General features: G+C 34.9%; 1 protein-coding gene across 4 annotated transcripts in view; it reads left to right on the top strand.

Moving 5' to 3' along the window:
* SNX13 (sorting nexin 13) overlaps window positions 1-8,661 on the top strand; it is a 67,741-nt gene extending 59,080 nt beyond the window's left edge. For all 4 annotated transcript variants that reach the window (XM_058831770.1, XM_058831771.1, XM_058831769.1 and 1 more), the window contains 5 exons: window positions 441-512; window positions 1,370-1,515; window positions 3,280-3,348; window positions 4,483-4,595; window positions 5,071-8,661. In XM_058831770.1, coding sequence (XP_058687753.1) covers window positions 441-512; window positions 1,370-1,515; window positions 3,280-3,348; window positions 4,483-4,595; window positions 5,071-5,318 — 648 coding nt within the window. In that variant the 3' untranslated portion in view covers window positions 5,319-8,661. The remainder of the gene's footprint in view (window positions 1-440; window positions 513-1,369; window positions 1,516-3,279; window positions 3,349-4,482; window positions 4,596-5,070) is intronic.
* The last annotated feature ends 3,466 nt before the right edge of the window (window positions 8,662-12,127 follow it).

Here is a 12,127-nt window from a genome sequence, read left to right as displayed (position 1 = left end):
GTAAAATGAGTGTCTCTGGACTTTCTCATTGCTAATAAGTTCCCTGGTGTGTGACTATCAATATATTGCAGTTGTAGTCACTGGGAAGCCTGTGACTAGGCAGAACTTAAGATCAGGAAGAAATACCAAAACAAATATCAGTCCCACAAGAATTCTTAGGTGTTTCTCAGTTGAAGAATTAGGCACTTGATAAATTACATGTGGATTGTCTTAAAGGTGTTTCTAATTTTGGTAGCTAAACAAAAATGTATATGGGCTTGATTTTTGGTTTTGGAAGGTGAAAGGGCTACTGTGTATTTATCTGCATTAGTTTGCAGTTACTTTTGACCAAAGGTTGTTGTTTTAGATTTTCATAACCAAACTTTTTATCATACTTTTTTCTGATTTATTCATACTCTAAAGTATTTTTTCTGTAATTAACACAGCCTTTTCTATTGTAGGTGCCACCTCTGATGCAGAAAACCTATTCAGATCCTGACCATTGCCGTGTTGCAGCACCAATTGATGACAACGTGAGTCTGACTTATGTCCTTTCAAAGTTGACACCTCTAAAAACCGAACGAGTTACTTATTCTTCATTGAGCTACACTTTTATTGTTTTCTGACACCGTACCAGGCACTTCAAAACAATTCTAAGCTTTTTAAAAAGAAATTTGCACACTTCCTTTTAAAAACAACATTTTTGCTAGCACTGAAATGGTTTGCATAACACTGGAATAACTGTGAAGAGTGCATGTACTGTTTCTGTGTTTTATGGGTGGGGTTTCCTTTTTTTGGTTTTCTACTCCACTTCCTCCAGCATGTTTTTTGTAGGCCAATCTGTGTAACATTATCTTCTAAAAAAGTAAAATTATGATCCTTTTCATAATCTTCAAGCATAAAAGCACTGGATAGTTATGCAGGTTACAGTGATGTCTAAATAAAAAGCAGTTCATTGCAGTGAAATGTCATTGTTTTTAGCATCCATAAGAAAATGGTGCCCAAGAAAAGCTCCTTCCTGAGTTTTTGTGTTAGGCAGTTGGAAGCACAGCAACCAAGGAAGAGGTCAGGGATGAGGTCTCTCTTTAGGACATATTTACATGTATTAATTTTATTCAACTTCTGTAATAACTGTTGGCTTTTGAAAAAGCTGCTACTTCTTGTCTTGCTTTAAAAATTCAGTGTATCTGGTTTTATATTTAATTTTCACTCCTTTGCTACTAATCGTGTTACAGAAGATTTAGGGATGATTTCATATTACAGTAAAATACAGAGTAAAGTGTTTGTCATTGTTGTGCTTATACTGAAGACTCATAAAGTAGCTTATAAAAGTGTAGCTTTCTTGAACTAAAATAGAAGTTTACTGTTTATTCTTTTACTTGGTGGTCAGGTGGATGACAATATTCCGCTGAGGGTAATGCTCCTACTTATGGATGAAGTCTTTGATTTAAAGGAGAGAAATCAGTGGTTAAGAAGAAATATAAAAAATCTGCTTCAGCAACTTATTAGAGCAACATATGGTGACACAATTAATAGGTACTGTTTTTCTTATATAGAGAAATTACATGAATGATCCTTTATAGTCTCTGTCAATACATTCTTCTTGGTATTACTAAATTAATGTGGTTTAAATCTGCATGCATTCCTCTTCGAAGAACATCAATAAACTGAGTGCAAATGTGGTGAAAATGGAGATAAACACAAAACGTTACTGAAAGAAAAATACCAGTAACTCTTACATGCCAGAGAACTTAAAAAAGAGCGTTCACATATAAGAGTTCATTTTTCTGTGAATGTAACTTAATATTTATGCTTTTTGCCCTGTTTTACCACTATATCTTTTTTTATTATTGCTTGCTGCACTATTTCTGCTTACATCTCTTTGATGCCACAAATGATACATCGGTACTTTCAAATCAGGTGAACTATACTGAGTTGCTGTGTTAAGTTTTTGCTCTCACACTTTAAAGATGGAGGTGGGAAAGGAAAAGGACTCATGGGATCTGTTTTGGCTGCTCTTTATTCTTTGAAATTCATATGTACACTTACTCATACAAATGCAAAGCCAGTCAGTAGTCCTAATTAAGTAATGTTTCTTACCCTCAGCTTAGAAATATATAGTTTCCAGGCTTGCCTTCTAATAATTTGTTTTTGAAATGTGAACAAATATAAGAACAACAACAAATTCTAGATACAGGTTTAGAACTGCATTCTACTTTCAATTTAGTGCCATGAATCAAAAACTAAATTTCTAGATGGTGAGAAGTAGCTTCCTATTACCTTTTCAGGACATTCCTCACTGTATCTTTTTTTTTTTTTACTCTTCACAATTATATTTGTGATGTTTTCATCATCACTGTTAAACATACAGACTTGTGGTAGCAGTAATGATGTGACCATGTGATAAAGTAGAACTGGATTTTTCTCAATTCCTTATGGCCAGTTGAAAACTGTCTTGAGAACTGTACTTCCAAGAACATGCTGGCCTATTGAACAACTGTGAATACTTTTTGCTGTTTCCAGATTATAGTATAAGCATCAGAGTTTGTGTACAGGCTGCTGATTCCATTTTGCAGAGATGGCTGTAGTGTAGTAATAGTTTGCTTCTGCATTTAGAGCCATTTCAGGTACTTATGGCTTCCTCTGGTCAGCAGTCATACCTTGTCCTGGCAAGTTCTTGGGATTTAATGGCATTCTGCAGAAAAAAATTGTCTTTTTCTGTTTCTTAGAAAACTAAATTCAAATTGTGGTTAGGGAAACAGTCCTGGGATTGTGCTGATACACAAATGTATGTATCATCCTAAAATAGGATCCTAGATTTGGATATAGATTTTGGATATAGATTTGGATATAGAGCTGAATGATGAATGATCAGTCTGTATCTCCTGTTAAGGACTGTGAAGTAACTGTACATATTGCAGCACCTATTTTGAGATTCTGAGTAGGTCCTGAGCTTACAGAAGCAGAACTTAAGGGTGCTGCATGAAGAGGAGTGCTCTACAAACCAACCAGTTATCTAATGCTGATCGGAGATGCAACAGCAGCTTTGCAGCCAACTTCATTATCATCCATTTACCTAAAAAGAAAAAAGCTTTAGCTTTTGGGAATGATCAGTGAGCTTAGATTTCTATCTTGAGAATCGGTGTTTGCCTTCCTATTATGCAATATTATAGAACCTACTTACAGAGTTGGAGAAAGTTGAAATTATACTTTGTTTGCCCTAGAATGCACTTTAAAATGCTTCACTTATGGGTTTTCTGCTTTAAAAATTAAACAAGAGACTTGTTGCTTTGATTTTAGAAAAATAGTTGATCATGTTGACTGGATGACATCTCCCGAGCAAGTAGCAGATGCAGTGAAACGCTTCAGGTATGTCTTTCATCACAGATGTTAAATACAGAGCACTCACCAATTGGTGTCTCGTATCTGTGTCCTCCTATTCTCCTTACATAAGGAAATTATTATTCTCCAGAATACAATTGGATCATATACTGCTTTATACACATGTTAAGTGAGAGTAAGCAATTGTCACATAGCAAAGTGTATTTTGAAGTTTTCTACTCTACCTTAAAAACTTCTTTGTTAACCAGTCTAGAAGAGCTAGAGTACAGGTATACTTAGAAATTTCATCATTTACCACTTTGGTGATGTAGTGTCTTGTTTGCCTTGGTGAAGGCATGTACGTGCCTTGCTTTTAAAGGCAAACAATTGGTGCTGAAAGACCCCTGGTTCTGAGATTGTTTCACTTTGGACAGATACAATGGCACTGGAGTCTGAATTTGAAACTGTCACTTTCCTGAAAGTTTTAATTGCTTCTACATTGATGTTGAGAAAGTGTTACACGCTTTTTTTCTTTCCTTATAGTTTGGGGGTTTTTTGTTGGGGTGAAAGTCAAAGTAGGGTAATGTATTCCCCAAAGGGTTTCACTTGGCAAGTGTACTTTTATTCTTTGATTAAACTGTAAGAATGCGTACTTTTTATTAAGAAAAAAATTGTCTTTCACTGAGGCAAAATATTATTAGAAGGATGTCTTTTGCATTGGACTTTCTGCTACACTGAAACTATTTCTTCTCAGCTTTATCTTGTTGAAAGGCTAACTGCTAGTGTCAAAATTCTAATGAAGCAATTAATAGATCTGGAGTCTCAGTAGCAGTAAAGCCTGGTAAAAGCAAGGCTTAGGTCTATTTTATGTAAGAATTATGTGGTATTTGAATGGTTTTGATTTGCATTATTTTATTAAAATTTCATTTCTTCTGGTTCCTGTACTAAAAAAATATATGGTAGCTACTGATAGGTTGATTGTATTGTACTACTTACTTTTGATTTCTTCATCTTCTTCATCATTCTTCTCTTTTTTTACCTCTTCTGATATTTGAGCTGTGTGTTAGGTTGTGTGCAAATTACTTTCTTGTACTTATTTTATGAGATAGCCTTGAGAGATTTAAAAGAGCTTTTCACTTGATAAAATGTTAATGTATTTTGACAGATTTGCTTTTGTTACAGAGACGCTTTTTGGCCTAACGGCATTTTAGCAGAAACTGTTCCACGAAGGGACAAAGCTATTAGAATGAGAACAAGAGTGGCAGGGAAAACCAAATTGCTGGAGGTAATGCCAGGTAAGTCTGGGATTAAAGCCTAATAGTCCATACCACATATTATTAGTGAAATTAATGTCTGTGTTCTTGTTGATTGTTTTAAATACTGAGAAGAAATGTTGATATATGAACTGTATTTAAATAAAAAGGTTTCTAATTGTTAAAGTATTGGACATTTTCATGTGTACTGTCAGTAATTCTCTTAGACCCAAACCAGTATTAAGTTTCTAGAGGATTTAAATTGTGCCTGAAATAGATATAGTCCAAAGCAGTACAATTTCTTGCAAACATGGTTTGCACATATATAGAGTAAGAGTGAAGTGGTTTTCAGAAACAATCTCGTCTGTAAGAGAACTTTTAGTTTGGTCATGTTGTGTAGAGGCACTGTTACCTCAAAATTCAGGCCAACATAGTTTGAAAGACTTAATATTCAGTTTAAGTTTGTTAACGTGGAAGTAGAATTTAGCTTAAACTTCTGTGTGACTTGTTTTTGTAGATGAACTGAAGCACATCATAGGCGCTGAGACTACGCGGAAAGGCATTCTTCGGGTCTTTGAAATGTTCCAGCATAGTCAGCTGAATAAGAGAATGGTGTATGTGTTTCTGGAGAGATTCCTAGAAACCTTATTTCCACAAAATAAGTTCCCTGAGCTGTTCCACAAACTGCATTCAAGGTCAAAGCAAATGCAGAGATATAAGCAGAGACTACACTCTACTCAAGCGCCTTCCTTACAGAAAAGGTGACACTTCAAATCCATTAAGCTGGTGTTTGTCCAGGATTAATTACTTGGGCAGATTCTCTGGGGCTTCAAACTCACATGCTGTCATTTCTGCACCAGTCTTCTAGTGTCACATATTAGATTATTAATGCATCTGTAAGACCTGTGGATCTTCTCATCTTCACTTGTAATTCAACCACTACCAGAATGGTTTGTGTGTCTTAAATGATTTGGTGCGTCTTCATGCAACATTGAGAAGAAAACTGGCCCAGTATATCAGAATGCTGATCCCTTCCGTTCCTGAGTCGATGTTTTGCCAGCAATGAAAAGTGCCAGACTGTTCAAGTAAAGCACAACTATAGTGATACAATTGAAGAAAAGGGTGTTTTGGCACTGGGAGATAGTGCAATGTGTGTGAGTCAGGTGGAATTGTTCAACATTACAAGTGTTGAGGCACTGTAGGGCTATTTCAACAGTCCTGTAAAGGTTGAGTTAACCAGAAAAGCAGTCTGTGCAATAGCAGGTTCATAGGAGCAGGGAGAAATAGCTATAGCCCCATCATAAAAGTACATTTATTGAATAAAAGTGGAGGTAAGGTGGCTTTTATGCCACATTTGCATCACCTTTCATATTTTGAAAATTAAACTAACCTTATATCTAATGGAGGTTTTAGTAAAAGGAGAGGTGCAGTAGAAACAAACCCTTTATTCTGATTATTCTGTAGCTTTAAGGGCCGTATGCTGCTCTTATAGCACCTGGCATACATTTTGCGTGTAACTTCAGTGGAGAAGGAGCATCAAATTTATGTTCAATTGGTCAATTGGAACATAAGTCAAATTGATAATTGTAGAAGGAAAGGGATATGTGTTTCAAAGAGGATAGATATTGTGTTACAAGATGAGGAAGTTGCACTAAGACACAGTTTACACACACCTCCCCACTAAAATCTGGAGCTTTTTCGGGATGTGAAAGAACTATGTCCTACTTAATTGAAAGATTCCTTACCTTTTAGTGTGTAAGCCTCATATGGAAAAACGTTAGAATTACTTGGTTCCTCACAGGTAAAAGATTTCATTAGTCATATGCAAACACTTGGAAATTTCTGAATGCATCTCAGTGTATATATGAAAATAAAAAGGAAATAAAACGACAATATTTTTTTAAATAATTTTTTTATTTTTTTGCATAGTGTAAAATTTTAATAAAAATTTGACATCAAGGCCCCACATCCATCTGTTTAGTTTCATTGAAGAAGTTCTGTCTGATTAAAAATGCAGTAACATCTGAATAATCCTGTTTGGCCACAGCATATCTCAGTTTGTGTTTTCTTTTTCATAGTCCTGACTGTTTGAGCACTACTATCTCGAGCGAGTAGAAGGTCATCTTTTAGAGTCCCATTTTTTTCTGAACGCTAAGCACAGGGTAAAATACAGTTATGGATCAAGGTTCCCAAGGATCCTTGTTGTAATTTGTGTCTTAATGAGAACAAATGGTCCTTTTATGCAAGAGAGAAACATAGACCTTTGATGAAAGCGTTCTGAGACAAGATAGAAGGCTCTCAAAGGACCTTGTTAAATTGACTGACACCTCTATATAGATAATTTTTCTCATGGACTCTATTAATGAAATGTAGCCTTTTATCATACTACTTAATGATGATCATATTGTACTGTTAACATTCTCATACAGTATGCATGGGCTCAAGTGCACTTGTTTTTTTCTTTATTGCAGAACTAAATGCTGTAAATTAAATCCCTCTTTTTTGTAATCCCTAGGAAGACAACTTAGTAAATATAGAAGAACCCCTCACCCTTCCTCTCTGCAGGTTCTGTAGAAGTGTGACGGTTAAATGCTTTTGAATTTAACAAAATTTTTTGAGTTCTGTGTGAAATAATCAACATAGCCAGCTCCTATTGTTTACATGCCTGTATCTTCCTCTGATGTCGGAGTGCTCAAGCATAACTGATATCTGACTGATGAAATATCATTCAGCAGTTGTTCTAGGTGATACAGTAAATATCTCATTAATCCTATCAAATCTAATTTATGTCTTTTAAGGCACCGAATTCGTTAAGCAGTATGAAAGTGGGAAGTTCAAATACTGTTTTGTCAAATCCGTGGAACCTTTTAACTATCTGTAGGTACCATGAAAAATTTCAAGAGAATAGTGATAATATGCGAATTTGGCTTTTGTTTTTGTTTTTGTTTTTTTTTTTTTTAGTTATCTGGTACATTTCTGTACAAAAATAAAATAATATTTCTAGGAATGTGAACTGAACATAATACACTGTGCTTCTTAGTAGTTTTACTTAATGAATTTATTACGTATACCTATACACACATTTATATACGCATGTGTGCATATGTATATATATATTGAAGTTTTGTCTTCTGTATTTAATTACAGAATGTGGCTTCCTAATTCAGTGATGCCTGTTGGCTGGCAAGAACCATCAGAAATGAGTACTTTACTTTTAGTTAAAGCGAGTTTGTATGTATCTTTATTTAAAAGGTTTTCCTGTTGACAGTTTGAAGTACCTACCCTGTGAACCCATGCAGCCTATTATCCTAGGAAGTCTCCAAAACTGAATGTTAATATACAGCACTTAAGTGTCTGGGTGTATCTTCTGGCCTTTAGGTGCTGTGACTGGCCGCTGAAAATTGTGCCACTGTCAACAAATGCACTTGTTTTAGCCTTAATTATTTTTAAGAGTAAACGAGCAATTGAATTTTTCATTTGGTTTATCCTCAAGCCTGTGCTGCTGGTGTTTGCTAGAACTAAACAGTAAATTTTAAGTGCTACCAGAATGTGTACCAAAATGAAACTATATGAATTCCACAATCTAAATTTTAATTTTGTGCAATATTTTAATTTAATGCATGTGTATTTGAATGGCTGTAAAATAAATGAATTTTTAATGTTCTGAAGTCTAAGTTAAAAATGTCTTCTCAGCTGAACAATTCTGCATTCTGTTGTTCCGTTAGTTTATTTAAGGACTTGTTTTAAAAGTCTTACTTGTTACTCCTTTGTTAATTCCTTTGTTCTCAATGATCCTTGCTCTCCTGAGCAAAGCTCATATATTACAAGGGAAGAATCTGAAGAACACATCTCATAAGCTCATAGAGCTGTTATGAATTACTTGTGCATATCATTGTACAGTAAGTGTCAGCTGTGTGCCTAATTGTTCTATTGATGCTTTCCCCTCCCTTCCCCCTCCTCTCGTTTCTGTAACAAAGAATGAACATGAAACGTGCTGCCATGGTCACTTCTACTGAATGGCAGAGAACTCTGAATTTTTTTTGGAGTTTGCATTTATGTTCTGTCCAATAGAAAGCTAAAAAATTACACTAATAAAGTATTAACAGGATTACTATGAGTCTCCATTTGTTTTTCAAATAACTTTCTCACCAGCAGGTACAAAAGGTCGCTAAATATAAAACTATTCCTGTTTAAATAAAAACAACCGTTCTTTGATTAATTTTTTTTTTAACATTTTATAAACTTGGTTTGCTTCTAACAAATTAATCTTTACATTCAGTTTTGACCAGTGTTTTAGAGAGTCCTGTATTTTAAAAAGTAGCAGAAACAATGGGATTGTATGATGTAGGAGGGGTTTATATCACAGTTTTTTTAAATCTTTGGCTTTTTCCCCCCGGGTTTATTTTTGCAGCAGCTGGGTCTACCATGGGTTCACAATTGTTACCCTTGATATGTTTATTCCAGCTGTTTCACATTCATCAAAAAGATATCCTGAGCTAGACTGATGTTAGTTCTTTGACCCTTGTGTAAAGTATTTACCACTTTCTCTTGCTACAGGATATAGACACATATCAGGAATTTTACTAGCTGATTGGAAGTTCTTATTTTTTGAACCTGTTATCCTAGGGTACTTTCATGGCAAAAATAAGCTTCTTTTTCAAAAAGTCTTTAAAATATCTACCCTTTGCGAACTGAGGGTTTTGTGTGTCTATGGCTTATTTAAATCTTCAGTCTATCAGATTATTTAATTTTGGTATTGATGTCTAATGCAGTGTGATTGCGAAAGTTTTTGTGGAGTTCAGTAGTCTGCATCAGGCTTCCTTGACACGACTACAAATTCCGTAATTTATCTTGTGGAAGAAGGGAAATTATATCATGAAAATAATTAGTTCACTTTTGTTATGTATTTCAAAAGAAATTACACTTTAGTAAACACTTGAAATAGGTACACCACTACAGTGTGTCCCTCCCCAAAAGATGTTTGACAATTTTTGTATTCAGATGTCTCAAATAACTGTTTCCCAGTTATGTGAGATATTTGCCATGTCTCTGAATTACTATGGCGTGTTGGGCTTGGGATAATCTGCATGGGTCAGTTGAATAATTTGATACCTGGTTCAGCAAGGGCTAACCGGAATTCTTATTTGGCACATTAGAATTGGATTAGTCCGCAAATTAATCCTGAGGTTGGGTTTAAGTGGAGAACAAGATTATATTGAATTTGTTGGCAATCAAGATGTAATAAAAGGAAATAAGGAATGTAGATTTCAAAAACTGTATTTTTCTTTCTTACTATGACACTTTTAAACATGAGTCCAAAGTAGTCCTTAGAGGTTTTTGTGCTGAATTTTCTCAGCTTGAGCTCTGGAAACATTAATTTTGAACTAAATTGAGAAATAATGATGAAATTTTGCTGTTACCAACTTTTGGGCGTTTTAGATAAGAGATTATTAAAATTATTTTATTTGGGAACATTCTTCTTCATTTGGAGCATGTGGAATATGGTTCTGCAAGTTACTTGAGAATTCCATGCACAGAATAGCCAGAACTTTCACTTTTTTTGTTTTTTTTCTTAAAACAGACAGCCTTTATTGGGGTAAGTACGAAACTTTGCAAATGTCAGCTCCCCTACAGGCTATTTTTCAGTGTGATGGTGAAGTTGGAATTTGATCATCAAAGGCAATGGTTTTGTTATCAAGAGCTTCGTACAAAGCATTCCTTTATAGTACGTTTAAAAAATTGGTTTTGCATCTTACTCAATTTTATGTTATCTATGTTGATTTAAAACAACGGCTTGCCGTTAATCCCGAACACCATTTCTGCAAACAAACAAGCTTATGCTGCTTCTGTCTAATGTAAAAACATGGGTATCTGGGGGAAGAAAGGGATAGGACCTCCATGAAATGTTCTTCTGTCTTGTGGGATTTTATCAGTGCAAAAGTGAACCCGGGATGTCAGGCATTTGGAAATTCACCAGTTTTGCTGAGTGTGCAGTGCCATGTAAAGGAAACATGGATTCGTGGTTCTCCTGTGGATCTCAAGGAAAAACATTTTAGTTTTGTTTTTACTGCATGTGGGTTCTGAGTGTTGCTGAGGCTAGAGGTGAGTAGTTGTGGTAAGTGCCTCTGAATGGCTTGGAGCCTCACTGTCCTGCGTGTGAGGAAAGTGCAGCCTGCAGAAATGTGTCACTGACAGGACTTCTCTAGAGCCAACACATGGGCCTGTCACCACTGAAAAAACTTGAAGCACACAGAAATATTTGTGCTGTTCTATTTGCTATAAAATCCATACTTTTTTACTTTCTGTCAATGGTATTGCTATTGCCAAGAATATCGTGGTCTCTAGAGGGTGTGTTGTCCTGCGCCTAAGGAGTAGTAATACTGGATAGTGGGCTGTTTGTGTGGGTGGACTCTTGTCTTAACAGTCATAATACCTTTCTTCTGGTATTCTGGACTACAGCTGAAAAGAATCCATAAGAAGCAATAATAAGATAAATTTTAAATAATAATTAAGATTAATTACTAAGAATAATAATTTAAAAATTATTTCAACTGGAAACTTTTTTACTGATGATTTATTTATTTGATGCCAAGTCAAGTGATGACTAACTAAACAGAGAGATGTGGCTCTCATAGTAACCCATTTCTTAGAAAACAAACAGTAAAATTTTGTACTCATTTAGCAACAGCATGTGAAGTACAGTATTCTCAGTTCATTAACTTGAGAGAGAACTGAATAATCTGGAAAGAGAGGACTGTAGGAGAAAAATTGGTAGGTCAGAAATATCTCTCAACTTCAGATTTATTTTGAAAACTTAAACCTTTATTGATATCCCATTTCAATACTTTAACCTTTTACACTCTTAATACAAATTGGACGAAAATTGATTGAAATTTGCAGTGTAATTTTTTTTTGTGCATCTCTAATATTGTGTGCATTTATACTTCTGAGACTTACACATTTTGTATTGAGCATTTCACATCAGAGAAATACTATTTCACATACAATACTTGTTTTCTTTCCCATTAGCTGTTTGTAGGTTTTATCACAGATGAAGGGAAGCGCTCTCCAAATAAACTGCCGAGTCTTTGCACACTGCTTTGGTTGCTCACATCAAAATTAGTTAAATTTGCTTAACTATAAAATGCTTTTCTTTTTGTTAAAACAATCTTAATTGGCATATTTTGTATCTGAATAAAATAAATGAAATAAAATCATATTTTTATCTTTTTTTAAGAATTGTTTTTGGTTGACTATTTTCTTTTTTTAATCTGATCAGTACTTTCATACTTGTAATCATCCTTCATGTGAAAAATGGCCTGAAAAAAAAGAAAGGACTGACATATATTTGCATGTCTCCTTTGGCTACACAGAGTGTTTTCAGCTACTTGGAATATTTTTCATGGAGCTGCTCCTAAAATATAGACAAATGTAAACACGTTTATGGTGAATGATGCCACAGTGCATCCACACACTGCTTAAACAGGGATTAGCTTAAAGGCAAAGGGGTTGGGTCTGTAGAGGAGATGTGGGCAAAGAATTGTGTTACATTACAGATGTTCAGAGAGTGGAAA

Source organism: Poecile atricapillus, chromosome 2 (assembly GCF_030490865.1).
Source record: "Poecile atricapillus isolate bPoeAtr1 chromosome 2, bPoeAtr1.hap1, whole genome shotgun sequence".
NCBI classification, from domain to species: Eukaryota; Metazoa; Chordata; class Aves; order Passeriformes; family Paridae; genus Poecile; species Poecile atricapillus.
The sequence above is the reverse complement of the archived record's forward strand: the minus strand, read 5'-3'. Positions and strand labels throughout refer to the sequence as shown.